Source organism: Caretta caretta, chromosome 5 (assembly GCF_965140235.1).
Source record: "Caretta caretta isolate rCarCar2 chromosome 5, rCarCar1.hap1, whole genome shotgun sequence".
Classification (NCBI taxonomy): Eukaryota; Metazoa; Chordata; order Testudines; family Cheloniidae; genus Caretta; species Caretta caretta.
Genome location: NC_134210.1, coordinates 127893047 through 127915641, shown reverse-complemented (window position 1 = coordinate 127915641; position 22595 = coordinate 127893047). Strand labels below are relative to the sequence as shown.

The 22595-nt window shown below is 43.2% G+C and overlaps 2 protein-coding genes across 2 annotated transcripts in view; one reads left to right on the top strand and one right to left on the bottom strand.

Annotated features, from left to right (window-relative positions):
* The first annotated feature begins 825 nt into the window (after positions 1 to 825).
* Positions 826 to 13087, top strand: NANS (N-acetylneuraminate synthase). Its single transcript, XM_048849995.2, has 6 exons — positions 826 to 1046; positions 3300 to 3515; positions 8085 to 8184; positions 9600 to 9754; positions 10832 to 11098; positions 11862 to 13087. Exons 1-6 carry the CDS (start codon positions 915 to 917, stop codon positions 12069 to 12071), a joined length of 1080 nt encoding a protein of 359 aa, XP_048705952.1. The 5' UTR covers positions 826 to 914; the 3' UTR covers positions 12072 to 13087.
* Positions 13047 to 22595, bottom strand: part of TRIM14 (tripartite motif containing 14) — a 27358-nt gene continuing 17809 nt past the window's right edge. Inside the window, exon 6 of the mRNA XM_048849991.2 lies at positions 13047 to 15105. Within this exon, the coding sequence (XP_048705948.2) occupies positions 14570 to 15105 (536 nt within the window). The 3' untranslated portion in view covers positions 13047 to 14569. The remainder of the gene's footprint in view (positions 15106 to 22595) is intronic.

The window sequence follows — 22595 nt, the reverse complement described above, 5'->3', positions numbered from 1 at the left end:
CCTCAAATATTTATAAAATAACAGACAACCCTCAGATATCCACCCCAAACACATCACCAGCCTCATCCATTTCATCCTCACCCATAACAATAACAACAAACACTTTGTCAAAACCATGGGTAAGCGTCCCCCAATATGCCAACCTCTTCATGGACCACCTCGAAGAAGAATTTCTGGACAAATACACCAGGATATGAATGATATATCTCAGACAGGTCAATGATATTTTCTGGACAAATGGTTTAAACGCCCTCACAGATTTCCACCACCACGCCCTCAACTACCGCCCGTTCGTTAAACCGCCTCGGGAAGACTCCCACACCAGCACCAATTCCCCGGACACAACCGCAAAGCAGCAGCGGGGGGGGCTGAGAGAGGCCTTGGCAGGAAAGGAATCTGACGCAGAGTGAAGGAACCTGAAAGGAGGAGCTGACCACAGATGGGGTCACATGTAATTCGGGAGCGTTGCCAAACTCTGTCGGAACCAGGTTTGAACTGAGAAAGATCAGGTTCTTCAGGGCCCTGCCTTAGACCTTTTCTCGGGACCGCGCGGGCCTCCCGCCCACCACCGTGCAATGCACTCCCAAGGGCTGGCACCCGCTAGGCCCCGGCTGGCACCCGGCGCTGGGTTGCCTCGGGAACCAGCCCCTCAGAGGGCGCGCGGCTCACACCCCACACGGCCGGGGCTGACACACCCGCCCGAACCGGACCCGGACCTTCCTTAGCCCCACCCTTCCGTGCGCGCATGAGGCGCTTTGATTGGTGGGACTCCACCGGCGCTGCTTTGCGGGGATTGGCTGAGGCCCGCGGTGACAGAGCCCGGGCTCCCTGCTGGCGGTGGCGCGCCGGGCGGGGGCAGTGGCGGTTGGCGGCCGTTGCTCTTGGGGCTCGCGCTCGCTCGCCCGCGCACCGCGATGCCGCTGGAGTTCGAGCTGTGCCCGGGCCGGCGGGTCGGGGGGGCCCAGCCCTGCTTCATCATCGCCGAGATCGGCCAGAACCACCAGGGGGACCTCGCCATCGCCAAGCAGATGATCCGCATGGTCAAGGTGCGCGCGGCCGGGGCGGGGCTGAAGGGACCCGCGCTCTGCTGGGAGCAAAGGGGCGGGGTCTCTGTGGGGAGCAGGCTGCGGGAGGTCTGGGGGGCGGGGTCTAGGGGGGTCTGGGGGAGTGGGTGTTGGTCGGAGAGCGCTTGGAGGAGGTGTCTGTGGGGAGCAGGGTTGCTGGGGGTCGGTGGGCGCTGGGGGGAGGGGTCTGTGGGGAGCAGGGTTGCTGGGGGGAGTGAGTGGGGTCGGAGGCGCTGAGGGAGGGGTCTGTAGGGGTGAGGGGTCTGTGGGGAGTGGGGCCTCTGGGGGAGTGGGTGGGGGTCGGAGGGTGCTGGGGGAGGGGTCTGTAGGGGCGAGGGTTCTGTGGGGAGTGGGGCCTCTGGGGGAGTGGGTGGGGGTCGGAGGGCGCTGGGGGAGGGGTCTGTAGGGGTGAGGGGTCTGTGGGGAGCAGGGTTGCTGGGGGGAGTAAGTGGGGGTTGGAGGGCGCTGGGGCGAGAGGTCTGTGGGGAGCAGGGTTGCTGGGGGTTGGTGGGCGCTGGGGGGAGGGGTCTGTAAGGGCGAGGGGTCTGTGGGGAGCAGGGGCTCTGGGGGAGTGGGTGGAGGTTGGAGGGCACTGGGGTGAGGGGTCTGGGGAGCAGGGTTGCTGGGGGGAGTGAGAGGGGATCAAAGGGCGCTCGGGCGAGGGGTCTGTAGGGGTGAGGGGATCTGTGGGGAGCAGGGGCTCTGGGGGAGTGGGTGTGGTCAGAGGGTGTGGGGAAGGGGTCTGTAGGGGTGAGGGGTCTGTGGGGAGCAGAGGCTCTGGGGGAGTGGGTGGGGGTTGGAGAGCGCTGGGGGGAAGGGTCTGTAGGGGCGAGGGCTCTGGGGGAAGGGCTCTGTATGTGTGCTTGGGGAGGAGCTAGGGTGCCGGGGGCTGTAGGGGTGGGGCAGGCATGCTGTGTTGAAGGGTCTATAAGGGAGCAGGGGTGTTAGGGGGAGGGGGAGCAGGTTTCAGGGGTGGGGGCGACCCCAGAAGCTTTGCAAGAGGATGGGGTGTCCTATTCACTGTTCCCTGTGAGCAGTGAATTTCAGCACCGCTCCCCAACAGCATCACTGCCTTCCCACATACCCTCTCCAGAGATCAGGGAGCCCTGGGAGTGCAGGTCAGTGAGAGCCCGTGGGCATCTGCTGGCACAATGGAGCTCTGAGCTGGCCTAGGTGCCCCACAAGATTAGAGGCAGGACAGCAGTCCTCTCCCAGCTGGTGACGTGTCACACTGAAAAAGATTTATCTAAAGCTGTGTTACAGGAACACTAAGGTTAGTGAAGTGAAAGGAGGAAGTGGCCCAATTAACCTACCATGGTCCTCCTTTGACTATATGATCACATACTGTTTATGCAGGATCCTGCCTCATTCACCACATGACTGAGTACATGTATGGAGCCATATGTACCATACAGAGTGTTATTGTATAATAAAAGTCAGTGTGCAACTGTGAAGAATGGAGGATTTTTTTTAACCCTTATCCCTCTGGTAAATCAGAGCTGATTTGAATCTTATCCATGAAAGGCACATTTGCCACTTGGCACTATATCCCTGTCAAATTTTAAGTTTCTTCATCTCCCACTGAGGTGCCAGAGCTGTTTTTTTTTTTTTTTAAAGCTGCATTTTTAAATAGAAAAATTGCTTTTTTCCCCAATTCTGTAATTGAAAACATCTGAACCATTTTCCCAACTTAAAAAAAAATTGATGGGGGACTGAACAAGTGTGTCAGATTTTACCTAATAAAGCAAGAGATTGTAAAAATCTTATAAGAAACTGAAAAGGAACTATCTACCTATACTATATATGCTTGGTGTATGAATGATTGCTGTCCACTTGGCACTGCAACTTTGACTTATATTTTGTTATTTTCACTGAACTTCCAAATAGCACTCTTTAGTAAGGTGTCTATAGAGGATCGGTGTTTTCCATATAAAAGCTGATATTCAATATGGAAATAATTGATGTGATTAGTTGACAGTACACATACATGGTTTTTAAAAATGTTTGTCTTTGTTGCATGTGATCCTAAATTATTTTTACGGACACCCTCACACAGTTACTTTTGTTAGTTCTGTCAAAGATAGAAGACGCTGCTATATGTGAAAATAAGTCTCAAAATGAGAATGTTAGCCAGACTGTTACTTTGGTTCTGTGTATTTCTTTTCAGCAGTACTTATGAACTATAGATTCAGTGGCACCTGTCCTGTGCAGATTCTAAGATGATATGTCTTTCAGGAGTGTGGAGCAGACTGTGCCAAGTTCCAGAAGAGTGAGTTGGAGCACAAATTTAACAAAAAAGCCCTGGAGAGGCCCTATACCTCCAAACACTCCTGGGGAAAGACTTATGGAGAGCACAAGCGCCACCTGGAGTTCAGTCATGACCAGTATCGAGAGCTGCAAAAGTATGCAAAGGAGATAGGCATCTACTTCACAGCCTCTGGCATGGATGAGGTACATGAGCTATAGTGGGACAGAGAGCAAAATGCAATTCTTGCATTAATACAGTTGTAGTATTGTGTGATTTGTATGTTAAACTAACATCAAGGGTCTGTTTGGACTCTAAACTACAAAACAAATGAAAATTAGAGCCAGTGTACAACTTTGTCCTAAATCAGTCCCATTGTGTGTCAGGGCTTGTCTACACTGGCACTTTACAGCGCTGCAACTTTCTCGCTCAGGGGTGTGAAAAAACATCCCCCTGAGTGCAGCAAGTTTCAGCACTGTAAAGCACCCGTGTAAACAGTGCACCGGTGCTGGGAGCCATGTCTCTCATGGAGGTCGGTGTTTTAGAGAGAGAAAAAGCTCTTTCCCAGCGCTCTGTCATGACTACACAAGCCACATTAAAGTGCTGCCACAGCAGTGCTTTACTGTTGCCAGTGTAGACTAGCCCCCAGTTACAGTTGCATATGTTTCCTACCCAATGTCCCCCAAATACATTTTCTCATACGCTGAAGTGCCAACACACAATGGAGCAAGTTAAAGAAAAGGTCTCAGCCAGAATTCTGAATAACTCGATCTTTATCAGTTTAAACCTGGTTACAAAAGAGTTTGGCAACTCTCCCAAGTTACATGTTACCCTGTCTATGGTCCACTCCTCCTTTCAGGTTCCTTCAGCCTTCACTTTGCATCAAATTCCTTTCCTGTCAAGGCCTTTCTCAGCCCTGCCCCTGCTATTTTGCAGTTTTGTCTGTTTGCTAGCCACCATACCCCCTTTGCATGACCCAAACCACTAAACTAATGGTCCCTTTTGTTGTCTTTTCCTACTCTTTCGTCAGGAATCCTTCCATCCAACTCCCTCTTCCCGAAACACCCTGATCCTGTCTGACAGTCTCTTACCCACTCTGCCTTCAAGTCCTCTCCTATAAACACATTTTCTCCATGAAGCCTATAATTCTGCTGCTTCCATCAAAGGTGTGTGTGTGTCTAAAGAAATAAAAAGGCCCTCTGTAATCCTCAACTGTTGTAGTTGCTGAGTTCAGTTATGCACATAATCTTGATGTTAACAGATAATCCTTTGAACATGAGGTATAGCTGAAGTCTGTTAACTGGAAAATTCAACAGGTATAGTCTCATTTTCAGTGTGTTTCAGCTGAAGTGCCTGATAAACTTTGCTTTTCAATTTTGGCCTAGAAACAGATGAGCAAAAATACTGTTGTGGGTCACTTCATGCTGCCTTCAAGTCAGGGAGGCTTGCTAAATAATGGATAGTGAACTTTTACATTAACAAATAAAACCCAACAATCCCTCATGTGCTCTTACATCTGGGATCTTAAAGTGGGATTTTCAAAGAGACACTTTTGAAAACCCCGCCCTTCATTATTTGGTGTTTGATCTACAAAGTACGAAACACTTATTATGAAGTGCCAAGCCCCTTCCATCTCCCAATGGCTAGCTGAAGTTGCTTAGCACCTTCCAGGATAAATTCTTTTTTACTTTGGATGCTGCTATCTTCTGACTGAGGCAGCCCTCCTAATTTATTTGACAATATTGACCCAAAAAGGCACAAATGCATAATGTATTTGTCTAAGGAGCTGTCTGCAGCCCTCATCGTGACTATTGTTTTGACTGTAAATGCTTCATGCAGTGAAATATTTTTCAATTTGTAATATAAACTGAACATAACTAATGGAATTTTGTGCTATAGAAGATGTAGAGTTAAGTTGTTAATGATATGAGGAAGAGATTTTGATTAATGTAAAGTATAAAGGAAGTGAGTGACTCCTTTATTTACTCTGTTCCAATTTGTAGTGAAGATAAAACAGAGTCCCAGTGAACCACTCTGTGTGCACCGTGTGCGTCATTCAAGGTTATTTCCTATTCCTTGAATCTCTCCCATACGATTTGCCAACTTTTCATAAGAAATGATTCATAGATTCCAAGGCCAGAAGGGACCATTCTGATCATCTAATCTGACCTCCTGAGTAACACAGGCCACAGAATTTCCCCAAAATAATTCCTAGAACATATATTTTTAGAAAATTAGCATAGAGTTAGAAAATAGCTGTTATGCTTAAGAAGGGCTGGGCTCCAAATCTCTATTTTGTGTAATCTTCCCCAAGCCCTTTCAGTGGTAACGGGGCCACAAATCTAATTTGTTTATTTAGTTCAAATAATTATGAAGAGCTACAACAGCGTAAGCACAAGAAATTTGATTTAGCATCATAGAGGCGGGGCAAATTAGAATAGATCATAGTTGCTTTTGTTTTTCCTCTTTCTGGCATAAATCCTAGACCCAGATCCTGAAAGATATTTAGGCATCTAACTCCTGTTAACTTCAATGCAAGTTTGGTGAGTAAATACCTTTTGGAGATCCGGGCCTTAGCCTCTAAATAAACCCCATAACTACAATTAATGAGTTGCAGAATTTTCTGTCCTTTCGAGCATTGACAAAGTTGTGTAGCTATTCTAATGTCTTCCCAAAACAGAGCAAGTGTGGAGGAGTTTTGTAACAGCTCTGCTGATAATGGTTTTATTTTTAATTCCTCCAGATGACTCCTCTACTTAGAGGCCAATTACAATTGTAATGGCAGTCATTGCATGATCTCTGATAATACCTGAATTATTTTGTCTGCAGCACATAAGTTTTTAGAAGAGGGTTGAGTATAATTAACATTTCAAAAAGCTGTTAATATTTCACATGTTCTGATGCAGCTTTATATGTATCTTCTTAGTTGCATTTATAAAATAGAAGTGTCTTCTGGCTTCCTATGTAGGGTGGTAACATTTTTTCCAGATGCCACTTAACAGTTCTGAAGTAATTTTTCCCATAATAGGAATAATTTTTTTTCTTGCTATCCTCTAACTACTGAATAAACAGCTCTTAAATATACAATTATAGAACCTCTCAATAGTTTAGAGACTTGTATCATTTTCTATTCTGACTTCTTTATTTTAAAAAATGGCAGGGGGATCCCTTCTCTTTAGAATGAAAGCATTCTATAAACAAAAGTATCCACCTGGTAATTTACATCTGGGCCTCCAGAAAACAAAATCCTAAGAGAGGAGTTGATCACTGTTTCAGAAGGTTGGTGATACCTTTCACCTTTGGGGTCATTGATTCAAATCCAGCCCAGGCTGATAACTGGCTGAAAGTTGTTACCATTTGATGAGTGAAATGAGTTGATCTTAGTCCATTCCTAGTGGACAAAGGTCCACATCACAAAAATCACCAGCAGGCTCCCCATAGACCAAGGTGCATCAACTCAAAGAGGCACCCAGACCCTCTCCATAACAACAGATGCAAAACCTGTAGATATATGTCCACCGCTATGATGATCAATACCCCACCCCCCACAGCACACCATTCAAAATCCTTGGGACCTACGCATGCCTATCACAACATGTGGTATATCTCATCTAGTGCACTAAATGCCCCAGTAAGAACTATGTGGGTGAAACCAGACAATCACTATGCTCTACAATGAACTCACACAGAAAAATAAGTCAAAAACACCATATTACCTCTGGGTGAACACTTTTCACAAAGTGATCACTCCATTCTGACCTCTCAGGCCTCATCCTCAAAGGAACCTGCCTAATACCTTCAAAAGACATGCGTAAGAGCTTAAATTTATAATTTTGCTAGACACTAAAAATCATGGACTTAAGTGTCTTTATTATTACCACAACTTGTAACCCACTAACTCTTCTTTGACTGTGGAAGTGTTAACTGGCCACTTCACCTTAACAGTTTCTCACAATACATTAACTACGTATGCTAAAAAAATGGTTGCACCTTGTATTTAGCTGTGACACACTGAGTGCCTTTCCCAGACCTGAAGAAGAGCTCTGTGTAAGCTCAAAAGCTTGTCTCTCTCACCAACAAAAGATATTACCTCCCCACCTCTCCTATATCATGGCTACACTACCACCTGAAGCAAAAATCACCAGCTCAGCTGAATCTGATTAATGTCACTTGAGAGAGGCCAAAGATTAAAAACACCTGGAAGCTGCACTACTCTCTGATGCCTAGAGGTGGGACCTTCAGTTCATGGTGGAGGCACATAGGCAAATCGATGTGGTGAAGCTAGTGCTCTTGCTCCTCATTCTGTGGATAGCAACAAAGATACTTTGATATAGCCCCAAGGATCTCAAAGCAATTCATGGACAGCCGATATCAGTCTCTAGCTCTATCTATCCAGCACCTTTCCTGGCCAGTAAATTTAGTCACACTATAGACACTATACTTAATCTTGCTAGACTAAACTTCTTGGGCCAAATTCAGTGCTGTTTGGGATTTCACAGGGTGTTAGTCTGCAGAATTTGGCCCCATGCATTCAATATGTTGTCCCTGATCCGGGAGTGGGAAGTGGTGTGATTGATACTATAGGGATACGTTTTCGTTGGAGTATGTGTGTGCATAGCCTTGAATATCAAGTACTTTTGTTACAATTACCTAGTCTTTCTTATGGAAAAGAAGGGCATAGTTATCCACTGTGGGTGATTCTTTGTTGATGTTGAGTAGGAGGGGGACTGGTAATTTTAGGAATTAAAAAAAAAAAATGTGTTCTCTTTTCATAGATGGCGGTCGAGTTTCTGCATGAACTGGATGTTCCATTTTTTAAAGTAGGATCAGGGGATACAAACAATTTTCCATATTTGGAAAAAACAGCAAAGAAAGGTGAATGGTTTTATTTTTGACTTTTTTATTAACCGTCACTGAGTCCCAGTATATCAGGTCCCAACCATTTACCTCCCACTTGAGACAGTTTCAGTAATTTCTCAGTTTCAGATTATGTCTCCTTGTGAATTCCTTTAGATATCGTCTGTTACAGCCTGGCCCAAGCGCTCTCTCTAAATGGACCACCAGTCTGTTGTGCATGAAGCCAGCTGCTGGAGCCCACATACGTCTAAGCCCCTGGTTCTAGCTCTGGGTTTCTCAGGCACACTCCCAGGTGTAGAGTGCATATCTAACATCCTTCTTGAGCAGTTGGTCCCTGCAGTCCAGCCACTTTAGACCCCAAAACCAGTGACCTAGCTCTCCCAAGCCCCCAGTTGCTTGTACATGTTCCATCCAAGCTCCACCTCTCTGTGGGCACTCTGAGCTTTATTTACCCCTTCAGTGACAGCATGGCAGGAAAGCAAGGAACACAGACATAGCAACGGGATTTCTTAATCACAAACAATTTACTCTTAACAAAGTACAGTAGAGAGATATAGATCTTTAGAAAATAACAAACAGTCCTAAATGCAGTGCCCCCCCTCCCCGATTTCACCCATTCTATGAGTCCTCGGTGTGATCAGCATCCATAGGCTAGTCAGCTTGTCCTGCCTCCTTAGCCTAGTCGTCTTGTATGTCTCTGTGGTCTGGCCCCTTTCTTAGAGAAGCTCCCCTGTTTTAAAACAGTCTCTGTTCCTCTTTTTCCCATGTCCTTCAGCTAGGAGCGTTCTGGGTTCCAGCTGCCTCCCTGCTCTCTCCCCTCTTGGCTTAGAGCCCATGAAACAAAATGAGGTTAGCAATTTAACACAGACATACCCTCAACCTGTCACAGCATCAGTTTTAGCAATCAGGCAAACTTAATATCATGCATCTTTAAATAGAATGCAATTGCTTGTAGTGTATTTTAGCGTTAAGTGAACAACAGACATGGTGTTTTTGTTGCTGGCATAACATTCTTCCTAGTTTAACTAATTTCAGACAGCAAAATGAAATTCTTGATAAATGCTTAGGTGCGGTGATCTGGTAGCTCTGACATCTCAGGGATTCTCTACACACACAGTTGCACTGGTTTAACTAAAGGTGTGATTTTTTTTTTAAACTGATTTAGTTAAACTGGTACAAAAGGCTGTGTGGACACACTTAGTTTAGTTTAACCAGCCTTATATTGCTTTAGCTTAAATCAGTTTGGAACAAGTTTCAGCTATGTCAAAATAAGCCACTCTTGCACTGAAATAGCAGTAGTCAACCTTTTGGACCAGTATAACCGAATCTGTTTAAATTCACATCTTATGTTAAACCAATGCAACTTTCATATATAGATTAGCCCTAAGTCATGAAGCCTTGGGAGAAAAATGACCGTTTGTTTTACCGGCTAGGTCGCCCAATGGTAATTTCCAGTGGGATGCAGTCAATGGACACAATGCACAAGGTTTATCAGCTTGTGAAACCGATCAATCCCAACTTCTGCATTCTCCAGTGCACTAGTGCTTACCCTCTTCAGCCTGAAGATGTCAACCTCCATGTGATAACGGTCAGTGAATCATATGTAATGTACAGCGTATAGGGAAGGCAGGGCACAGATGAAATAATGCACTTTTACTTCGATTCCTAGATCTTGGTGATGCTGGTATTTGCTGCTGAGAGGGCAGAAAATATCATGTTTCTCTAGTTCCCCTAAGGATCAAAGTGAAAGCTTCTGCTGGAGCCCTGATTGGCAGAATGTGGCATCAAGAAACTTGATTTATTTATTATCAGTCGATACATGCACACTTAAACGGTGCTGGGTGTGAAATATGCATGGAAATATTATCTTGTGCTTGCATTCTATCGTGGCATAGAACAAAAATGTGTAGGCAATCAGACACTAAGAACCTAGATAGTAGGTCAGGTCAGAAAACTTTAAATTAATATTTCCAATGAAAAGCAAGAATGTGATTAAAATGCATCTGTGCCCTGAGATAGTATGTTCCTGTTGGTAGTAGGCACATGGACATTTGTAATTACTAAGGATACTGAGGTAAGAAAATAAATGTTTGCAAAACTGTTGAAAATATTTAAGTACATGCTTAACAAAATGCACATGAGTAGTTGCATTGTTGTCAGTGAGACTATTCATGCATATATAAGCACTTTTAGGATCAGGTCTGAAGTATCCTCTGCTGCAATGTTATGTGTGGTGCTTTATTTTAAAGTTAATCTGTATCCGAAGGCTTTCATAGACATTTTTAAATTGGTTCTGTCCAGTTGACTCTTGGATGGGAACAGAGACACACATTGTTAGTGTAACCCACTACCTTTGGCGTTTAGGTGCTGACGGATACAACTTAACTAGGAAAAACACCAGAGAAGTTTTAAGGTACAATGAGCCAACCCTTCCTTACGCAATGCTGGTTGTCCCAGTGAACCCCTTAAACAAAATCAGGCTAGTCAGTAGTGCAGTGCAGCTAGTTCATGTTAATTGAAAGCAGGATTTACCTGTTAAACAGCCAACCATTTGTTTTATGACACTAGTTGTCTGTATATTCACTTACAGTCATTGTTACATTTGCTCTCTGTGACTCTGAAATTGATATCCTTATAATTCAGATCAACTTTGTTGTAATTCAAGGCGTATCAGTCAGCTTTTCCCGATATCCCCATTGGCTATTCTGGACATGAGACTGGCGTAGCCATTTCAGTAGCAGCAGTTGCTATGGGTGCTAAAGTACTGGAACGCCATGTGACTTTGGACAAAACATGGAAAGGAAGTGATCACCAGGCATCCCTGGAGCCGAATGAACTGGCAGAATTGGTGAGAACGATCCGTCTGGTGGAAAAAGCAATGGGGTCTCCAGTCAAACAGCTCTTGCCCTGTGAAATGGCCTGTAATGAAAAGGTAACTTTCCTTTTGAATTCACATGTAGCTAAAGGCCAACTAGACTGACAACTACTTGTTCTTTGTTTAGTATGTAGGAGAAGTTACTTGCAAACTTAACTGCAGATCCTCTTCTACTCCCATTAATATTGCTCCTTCTGCATCCCCATCCCAAACTCTTTTGCTGCTGATAGCAGCAACAGCATTCATGTGTAGACACTTCTAATGCTCCAGAGTTTGTTTGTTAGCACAGACTTACTACTGTGTATAATTCATTCATTAGTTTTGTCAGCATATAAATATTTCTACTGATAATCTTGCCAAGGTGGGCAAGTACAGTGCAGCTCCAGTTAACCAAAGGTTGGCTGCAGTGCCCTCTGGTAGAGTCAGGCTTGAGCCGTAGGCATCCATAGACCTCTTCTCTTCTAGTAACCTGACCAGTCTGGGGGAAGGTAGGCTTTCTTCACTGTGACTAGAAGAACCCCAATCATTCACACTCCTGATTCTAGAAAGCATTTGGGTGACACCTGTGCCCTCAATACAATGCGGCATTCAGCTATATTTACAGTGAAGATTTCCATACTAAGACATCTTTGCTAAACTGATTTGAAATGAGTGCATTTTGAAAGTAGAGCAGACATGAGAGAGGAAAGTCAGTGAGTTTTCTTTGTAGCTGGTAAGAAAAAGACCTCATTTTCCATCTCTGTCGCTTGTCCTTGGTACTTTATGAATTAGAATGCACTTGGCTCAATTTTCTAACCCTCTTCTGTTGGTATTTCTGTAGCTGGGAAAGTCCGTGGTGGCAAAAGTGCCTATCCCTGAAGGTACGGTGCTGACTCTTGCCATGCTCACAGTGAAGGTGGGAGAACCTAAAGGATACCTCCCAGAAGAAATTTTTGATCTGGTTGGCAAAAAGGTCAAAATAAACATTGAAGAAGATGAAACAATCACTGAGGATGCAATAGAAAATCATGTTAAAAAAGTGAAATGCTAAATGTAAGCATTCACTTCTGTATTGTTCATAACATGCTGTGCAGTACAGTACTGCAGCCATACTCTTTGGAATTAATAGCATGGTACATTAGAAATGAAGGGATTTAGGTATGAGAATCTGAACAGAATTTCTATGTCATGTTGGCAAAAAGATATTTGCCGTAAACTTACATGAAATTATGAACCCAGTTTTATTAGAAGTTGTGTAATATTGTGCTAAAAAAGGATGTAATCTTCAACATCACCAAAGATCCTGTTCAGAAATGTCTTGTATACTGCTCATTGTCATGATCTCGCAGTAATGGTTATTTGGGTGATGGTTTATTTCAGTGAACAGTATGTACAGGTTCCTTTTGGGATGATCTAGATCTAAGATGTCAATATGCCAGTCTCAGTAGAACTATCATGCAGTAAATATTCCCAGTGACCTTTCTTTTTTTTGTAAACACCTTTCAATCATCTGATGCTAGAGACTGGATTACGCACAGCATTTCTGCTCCCCTGTGACAACTCATTTGTGTCTCCTGGCTACCTTTCCTCCCCATCATCTCCTTTACAGTGAGAATTGCAGCCTCCTGCTACAGCAGCCTTGCTCCTTGCCAACTGATTGCTGCTGCTTCGCTCCTGCATGCAGGGTTATAGGCTAGGAGAAATGGCAGCTATGGGCTGCAGGTAATACTCTTCAGTTACCTTAATAACTGGAGAAATACCTTATTAGAATTGATAAAGTCATTTTTATCAATGATGTTGATGGAACTTTCTACCTCCTATGACTTTAGGTATCTTGGACACCCTGACAATATAAGCAGAGGTGTGGGCTGCTTAATGTTTATCTTAAACGTACTACTGCAGTGCCTATACATTTAAGATGGGAAGAGGTTGTTTCATTCAGCTTCTTGCTGAAATTGTATGAATCATGATTGTGAGCTTCAGTTGATTCAGTATGCTTGCCTTAGTAGAAGATGATGCTAAATGATTGTTAAAATAAACATTTTTATTGAAAACTTAAAACAAAAATGAATCAAGTTTGTCAAACAAAAGCTGCAACTTTGCCATTTCATTTTAACAAAGAGACCTAGCCCTTGCATTTTTCTTAATATCCCATGCACTACAATACAGATGAGAACATTATTGTAGGTGTGCCTCTGGCATTGCTAGGCCTGTGCTCTCACAAGGTTAGCGAATACAGTAGTTAAAGTGCTACAGCTGGGTCTACACTAGAAAAAGGACTTTTGTGGATATAATCTAAGAAATCATTCTGAAGTTTAAGTATTATGGATTTGGGAAAAGAACAAGCCACCACTCTTATGACTGTTGCTCTCAAAGTTACTGTATTTGTAAAGTTGGGTGTGCATAACAACCCACTTGCATGTGAGTGTGTTAAAACACTGTCCTCATTAAGCAGCAATAATTGAGTGCCTTTGAAATTAGAAAGCTGGAGAGAAATTAAAGTAAAATCTCCCAGCTCCATAAGCTCTGTGGTGGAAGTGACAATGCAGCTAGAATCTAAGGTGGAGATGGTCCTTTTCTACATGCCTCCGACTTCCAAATGGGAGCTGTACAGCATCACAGTGCTTTCTCTCACAATACCCTGCTAGTATATGGGTGAAGGGTGGCCACCTTCAGAACTGCTGCAGTGTGCATTTCTGGAGGAGTGCATCTACGGAAAGTTTGACTGTAAAACAGTAGGACAGGCTTCCACCAGTGGCGAGTGTGCTGTACTACTAAAATCAGCTCAATTCAAGGTCTAGTTACTGGAGCCGAACAACACTAGTTAGTGTAGATATAGAAGCCCTTACTCCAGGAAAATCTGAAATGAGTTTTAGGCAACAGTGAAAGCAATCCTTCAATTGTTCTTTGAAGCTTTTTACCATGAGCTATTTCGGTTACTGGATCTGTTCTCCAAATTCAGACAAATAACAAAATTAAACTAAAAGTTGTATCTTACATAAACCAAGCTCAGAGTTATACCTATGGCAAGATGGTATTCTCTCCAGCCAGCTGGAGGTAGGGTAGTAGTTTAATAAAATGGACTGCTAGCTCCTGTTCTAAATGTCAGTTGCAAAAATTATGATAGCTATCATGTAATTTAAAATAGGACAGTGTTCTATTTTGTAAGCCACAATCCACTACAAAAATACAGTGTAAAATTGCTTTAGTCTTTTAGACACCCTGAGGAGGATTCTTACAATTCCATAACCTGATGCCATTCATAAATGGCAGAAGAGCACTTTGAAAATACAATCATGTAAAAATCACCCATCTATAATAGTACCTTCTGGGGTATTTGATTTGACAAAGACCTGAGTATCTAAACTGGGTACTGAGAATCACATTTTAGTGATCAATATTGAGTCAGAAATATACCTGTAGCTACACCCTTTAAAGCCTTACAGCATGGTTGCTGTAATCTGGGAGAATTAATTTATAACTCCTTTTAAAGTAGTTTTACACACACATAATTGAAAAGCAGGCTCCATTTCTTTGTCTCATCACTTCCTAAGTCAGTTTGCAGATTGTTATTGCACCTTCCCATAGCCTAAGTGCTGGGTAAAGAGGCTCTGTGAACTTGCAGCGGAACGTATGCAGGTGGGCCATACCAACCGTTACATTATAGAACGAGAGGATGCCAGCCTCGTAATCCAGGAAAACACCAATTCGTTCGGGATCGTCATGTGTTAGGATCAGGGTCCTCTCTCCTTTGTGAAATGCCCAATATTCAAGGTCAAACCTTTTTATACACCAGGATGCTCTGTTCCACCCTAGTCGACAAGTTTCGGAGTCTCCATGTCTCTTGATTGAAGGGAACGCTGCTCCAATCCACCATCCTTGTCCAGCATGAAGCACGTCCACTTCCCAGTAATGGCTCCCAGAGAAGAAGGCATCTTTGCTCAAGACTTGCCATAACTTATCAAATCTCTGGGGGCTAGAAGGGTAAAATTTCCTCCTCCAGCTGCAGCTTACTGTAAGACGATCCTCAGACAAACTCAACCTGGGATGAAGGCTATCGTATTCCAGGGTTGGAGATCTCGCATCTAGAACCAAACCCATAAGTATGTTACATCTAATTATTTGAAACTTGCATGAGTGACTAATAGAGATCTCTTGAGACAAGTCAGGCCTAATTCCTATGAATGATGGCAAGTCGATCAGAGCACTGAAACTGACTATGGTAGAGGATTGTAACTTCGTTGGGAAAATACAACTTAAACCCCCCTTCCCCCCCCCCCCTTTTTTTAAGGAAAACTGCATTTTTGATTACTTGTAGTTTAAGAAACGTGTGAAGGGAGAGGCCCTAAAACAAACTATAAATTAATGTCCTGTTTTTTTACAAACTGGTTTAAAACATTATGAGTAAAATGTAACCAAGGAAAACTGCTTTGCATAAAACTGGAGGACACAATATCAGGGAGAACCAAATTTTAACCAAATTCAGCACATTAAACAACAAATAAGTATAAAATACCAACTATTGCTGTAGATTTTAAGGACAAGTTTATTTTTCTTAGAACTGATTTTTCTACTTAGATTCATAGATACTAAGGTCAGAAGGGACCATTATGATCATCTAGTCTGACTTTCTGCACAACGCAGGCCACAGAATCTCACCCACTCACTCCTGCGATAAACCTCTCACCTATGTCTGAGCTACTGAAGTCCTCAAATCGTGGTTTAAAGGCTTCAAGGAGCAGAGAATCCTCCAGCAAGTGACCCGTGCCCCATGCTACAGAGGAAGGTGAAAAACCTCCAGGGCCTCTTCCAATCTGCCCTGGAGGAAAATTCCTTCCCGACCCCAAATATGGCGATCAGCTAAACCCTGAGCATATGGGCAAGATTCACCAGCCAGATACCCAAGAAAGAATTTTCTGTAGTAACTCAGGTCCCACCCCATCTAACATCCCATCACAGGCCATTCAGCCTATTTATTATGAATATTTAAAGATCAATTAATTACCAAAATCATGTTATCCCATCATACCATCTCTTCCATAAACTTATCCAGTTTAATCTTAAAGCCAGATAGGTCTTTTGCCCCCACTGCTTCCCTTGAAAGGCTATTCCAAAACTTCACTCCTCTGATGGTTAGAAACCTTAGTCTAATTTCTAGTCTAAACTTCCCAATGATCAGTTTATATCCATTTGTTCTTGTGTCCACATTGGTACTGAGCTTAAATAATTCCTCTCCCTCTCCGGTATTTATCCCTCTGATATATTTATAGAGAGCAATCATATCTCCCCTCAACCTTCTTTTAGTTAGGCTAAACAAGCCAAGCTCCCCGAGTCTCCTTTCATAAGACAGGTTTTCCATTACTCGGATCATCCTCGTAGCCCTTCTCTGTACCTGTTCCAGTTTGAATTCATTCTTCTTAAACATGGGAGACCAGAACTGCACACAGTATTCCAGGTGAGGTCTCACCAGTGCCTTGTATAACGGTAGTAAAACCTCCTTATCTCTACTGGAAATACCTCGCCTGATGCATCCCAAGACCGCATTAGCTTTTTTCACGGCCATATCACATTGACGGCTCATAGTCATCCTTTGATCAACCAATACTCCAAGGTCCTTCTCCTCCTCCGTTACTTCTAATTGATGTGTCCCCAGCTTATAACAAATTCTTCTTATTAATCCCTAAATGCATGACCTTACACTTCTCACTATTAAATTTCATCCTATTACTATTACTCCAGTTTACAAGATCATCCAAATCTTCCTGTATCGTTTCCCGGTCCTTGTCTAAATTGGCAATACCTCCCAGCTTTGTATCATCCGCAAACTTTATTAGCACACTCCCACTTTTTGTGCCGAGGTCAGTAATAAAAAGATTAAATAAGATTGGTCCCAAAACTGATCCCTAAGGAACTCCACTGGTAACCTCCCTCCAGCCTGATAGTTCACCTTTCAGTAGGACCCAGCGTAGTCTCCCTGTTAACCAATTCCTTATCCAATTTTCATATTGATCCCCATCTTTTCCAATTTAACTAATAATTCCCCATGTGGCACGGTATCAAACGCCTTACTGAAATCTAGGTAAATTAGATCCACTGCATTTCCTTTGTCTAAAAAATCTGTTACTTCCTCAAAGAAGGAGATCAGGTTGGTTTGGCATGATCTACCTTTTGTAAAACCATGTTGTATTTTGTCCCATTTACCACTGACCTCAATGTCCTTAACTACTTTCTCCTTCAAAATTTTTTCCAAGACCTTGCATACTACAGATGTCAAACTAACAAGCCTGTAGTTACCCGGATCACTTTTTTTTCCTTTCTTAAAAATAGGAACTATGTTAGCAATTCTCCAATCATACGGTACAACCCCTGAGTTTACAGATTCATTAAAAATTCTTGGTAATGGGCTTGCAATTTCATGTGCCAATTCCTTTAATATTCTTGGATGAAGATTATCTGGGCCCCCCAATTTAGTCCCATTAAACTGTTTGAGTTTCACTCCTACCTCGGATATGGTAATATCTACCTCCATATCCTCATTCCCATTTGTCATGCTACCATTATCCCTAAGATCCTCTTTAGCCTTATTAAAAACTGAGGAAAAGTATTTGTTTAGATATTGGGCCACGCCTAGATTATCCTTGACCTCCACTCTATCCTCAGTGTTTAGCGGTCCCACTTCTTTCTTTGTTTTCTTCGTATTTATATGGCTATAGAACCTTTTACTATTGGTTTTAATTCCCTTTGCAAGGTCCAACTCTACTTGACTTTTAGCCTGTCTCACTTTATCCCTACATGTTCTGACCTCAATAAGGTAGGTTTCCTTTCTGATCCCTCCTATCTTCCACTCCCTGTATGCTTTCAGCTTTTTCTTAATCACCTCTCTGAGATGCTTGCTCATCCAGCTTGGTCCACAACTCCTGCCTTTGAATTTTTTCCCCTTTCTTGGGATGCAGGCTTCCGATAATTTCTGCCGCTTTGATTTAAAGTAATCCCAGGCCTCCTCTGCCTTTAGATCCATAAATTCTTCAGTCCAATCCACTTCCCTAACTAATTTCTTTAATTTTTGAAAGTCAGCCCTTTTGAAATCAAAAACTCTAGTTGCAGATTTATTCTTGTTAATCCTTCCATTTAGTTTGAACTGAATTAGCTCATGATCACTTGAACCAAGATTGTCCCCTACAACCATTTCTTCTATGAGGTCCTCACTACTCACCAAAACCAAATCTAAAAGGGCATCCCCTGTAGTCGGTTCAGCAACTACTTGATGAAGGAATCCATCAGCTATCGCATCTAGGAAAATCTGAGCCCTATTATTATTACTAGCACTCGTCCTCCAGTCTATATCTGGGAAATTAAAGTCTCCCATGATCACGCAGTTTCCATTAGTACTTACTTCATTAAAAACATTAAAGAGGGCTCTATCCATATCCAGATCGGATGCTGGTGGTCTATAGCACACACCAAGCACTATCCCAGGGGAGACCCTAGTAGCTTTCTTCCCCAATGTAATTTTTGCCCAGACGGACTCTGTCTTATCCATTCCATCGCTTCTTATTTCTTTACATTCTACCTCATCATTGATATACAATGCTACTCCACCACATTTACCTTTATTTCTGTCTTTCCTAAACAGCACATACCTGTAGTCCAGTCATGACTACTATTCCACCATGTTTCTGTTATCCCTATAATATCTGGTTTCACTTCCTGCACCAGTAGCTCTAGTTCCTCCATTTTGTTACCTAGGCTCCTCGCATTGATTTACAAACATCTTAATTTTTGCTGTTTGGCCTCGCTCACATTCTGCACCCTATTAGGCACGGTCATTCTACAGCCAATATAACCTGTTAGACTGGTATCCACACTGCCCTTCCTCCTTATATGCATTCTCCTACCCACGGCTGTATCCTTTCTTACTTCATTTTCTTCCCTCTCAATGCTAAAATCCGGCGTGGAGATTACCTGGACAAGAAGAAAGCCAAGGAAAGTGTGGGCCCCTTACTGAATGAGGAAGGCAACCTAGTGACAGAGGATGTGGAAAAAGCTAATGTACTCAATGCATTTTTTGCCTCTGTCTTCACGAACAAGGTCAGCTCCCAGACTACTGCACTGGGCAGCACAGCATGGGGAGGAGGTGGCCAGCCCTCTGTGGAGAAAGAAGTGGTTTGGGACTATTTAGAAAAGCTGGACGTGCACAAGTCCATGGGGCCGGATGCGTTGCATCCGAGAGTGCTAAAGGAATTGGCGGATGTGATTGCAGAGCCATTGGCCATTATCTTTGAAAACTCATGGCAATCGGGGGAAGTCCGATTTGCTGCTGCATGCCATATTTTCTGAATTATTTTTCCTCCCTGCCTCACTCTGAAGATTATTTTGCTTGTAAATAGGATATGTGGTAAACATCCACCTGTCCTTTAGTGTCACACGATAATGATAATACTGTGATGACATATTTGGGCACTGACTAGTGATATATAGTAATTACACAGTACTTTTCATGAGCAAGGGCCAGAATAAAGGTGTGAATTTACACCAGCTGAAAATCTGGTCCTAGATCTCAAAGCTATCTACAAAAGTGGGCAAGTATAATTTTTCTAGTTTTATAGAAGGGGAAACTAATACAATATGGCTAAGTGAGGAATAAACAGCAAAAGCTTGTGTTTTTATGCAAACAGCATAGTAATAATAATAAATAATAATTCTTTAATAATAAAGAATAATGGCAGAAAAACAGATTTTTTATTTTAAGCACATTGCTTTGTGTGCGTACACACACTATAGTTATACATATACACATTGTGGACCTGATTCTTCCAATGACCTCATGTAGTCATTTACACCAGTGCAAGCTAAGTCCAAAGTGGGTGTGATATGCTACCATTCTGATTTAGTAGTATTTTACTTCAAATTTTCAGTTAGTACAGGCGCAAATGTCTAGAGCCAAATTTGTTACTTCCTTGCACAAAGTATGTGTTTACATATATGTATATCGGTTTTTTTTCCAAAGTCGAAGTCATTTTACACTGTCTATGAAAAAGTTAAGCTTTTTCTAGACAAGGAAAGGTGGTCGAGTTTAGGTTGGGCTTAGCCAGCTCATGTTAGCTGCTTTGACATTTTTCCTAGTCTAGTTAAAACCTTATTGGCCCTTACTTTAAAAAGCAAAATGACACAACTTATTAAAGGTGTTCACCCAAAGCAGCACTCACACATTTTCTAAGCAAATAACTTTGTCCACAAAGCCTTGAGTGATAGCCAGAGACACAAGTGCTTAGAATTTTTAACAAGCTGGATTGTTTTGTGATTTGATCTTTATATAGTCACTGTGACAAAGTTCCTGCTCTACCTTGGTGGGTCTTGCGCTTATTGGCGGATTTGCTCGCCTTGCAGCTTCACGGCAGCCCTCAGCTTGGCCGTTTTTCTGAATTCACAGTCCAGGTCGACTCCTCCTGTGTCTGACCAGGAGTTGGGAGGATTTGGGGGGGGAACCCAGGCCCGCCCTCTACTCCGGTTTTCAGCCCAGGGGCCTGTGGACTGCAGCTGTCTAGAGTACCTCCTGGAACAGCTGTGCGACAGCTGCAACTCCCTGGGCTACTTCCCCATGGTCTCCTTCCAACACCTTCTTTATCCTCACCATAGAACCTTTCTCCTGGTGTCTGATTATGCTTGTACACCTCAGTCCTCCAACAGTCCGCTTTGAGCAGGGGGTTCGACTAGATGACCTCCTGAGGTCCCTTCCAACCCTGATATTCTATGATTCTCACTCTCAACTCCTAGTGCCTCTTGCTCCCAGCTCCTCACATGCACACCACAAACTGAAGTGAGCTGCTTTTTAAAACCCAGGTGCCCTGATTAGCCTGCCTTAATTGATTCTAGCAGCTTCTTGATTGGCTGCAGGTATTCTAATCAGCCTGTCTTAATTGTCTCCAGAAGGTTCCTGATTGTTCTGGAACCTTCCCTGTTATTTACCCAGGGAAAAGGGACCTACTTAGCCTGGGGCTAACATATCTGCCTTCTATTACTCTCCTATAGCCATCTAGCCCGACCCTGTCACATCACCCATGCATGTGTGTTTGAACTGTTTCCTGTTTAGGCTGTGAACTCCTTGGGCTGAGGGCTGAGCACAATCAGTTGTTGTACAAGCCTTGGTGGTTAGGGCACTCACCTGGGATGTGGGAGACCCAGGTTCAAGTACTTGCTCCTAATCAAACAGAGGAAAGACCAATGTAAGAGAAAGAGAGAGCCTGAGACATTAGGTCTGGTATAAGGAGCCTGGTGTGAGGTCTGAACTAAAGTCAGGACCTGTTACAAAGCAGATGCGTGCTTGCAGGTTCTATATCTGATACATGAACTTGGCAAGAACAGGGCTGGTGTTGCAAAAACACAAGCACTCGTAGGCACTAAGTATTCACTTAAACACATTCCAGAAGGATAGTACTAGAACACCCTGATACAAGGGTATGGTGTAAACATACTCCCCAAAGATAATACAGGGACACACTGACTTGTCCTAAGGATAAGATCAGGATGGCAGGGTGATGGATAGAGATGTTTTGATTGAACCCACATGTACAAGGTAAAGGATGTAACTAACTATGTCAGAGGGGCTGTGATAAATGAAGGAGGGGGGGGAAAGGGTAGCTCCCTTTTATGGACACCCAGCTAGTCAGTTAGCTATAAAATCCCTGTTAGCAGTTGTTCTCTACTTGCTCTACCTGTAAAGGGTTAAAAAAAGTCGATAGGTAAAAGGAAGGGAGTGGGCACCTGACCAGAAGAGCCAATGGTAAGGCTACAACTTTTTAAAATTGGGAAAAAACTTCCCCCTTTGTCTATCTGGTTGTTCTCCCGGAGAGCAGGGATAGGACTGGAGCCAAGCTGTAAATGCTTGAGCCAGGTATGAAAATAATCAGAGCATACCTAGAAACTACTCATTTGAAACTGAAGCTATGTAAGTAGATCAGGAAATGTCTAGGGAGATGCGATGAGGTTTCTCTCTCTTATTTCTTTATGGCTTGTGGACTCCTCTGTGCTAAGCCCAGGTGCTTTTGTTTTGCTTGTAACCTTTAAACTGGACCTCAAGAAGCGATCTTGATGCTTAATCCTTGTAATTGTTTTTTTTAAACCTAGCAAAAAGCCTAAGTTCCAGATGTATTTTCTTTCTTTTTGTTTTTAATAAAATTTACCTTTTTAAAGAACAGGATTGGATTTTTGTATCTCTAAGAGGTTTGTGCGTATGTTGTTTACTTAGCTCATGGCAACAGCTGATTTCCTTTGTTTTCTTTCTCAGCTCTTCCGGGGGTGGGAAGGGCTTGTGGTTACCCCACAGGAAGGAATTCCCAAGTGTGCCTTCCTGGGTTCTCAAAAGGGATTTTTGCACTTGGGTGGTGGCAGCATCTACCCATCCCAGGTCAGAGAAAAGCTGTAACCTTGGGAGTTTAATACAGGCCTGGAGTGGCCAGTATTAATTTTTAGAATCCTTGCGGGCCCCCACCTTCTGCACTCAAAGTGCCAGAGTGGGGAAATCAGCCTTGACGGGGCAATACCTAACTTGTTTGTATCAGTTTATAAAAGAGGGGTC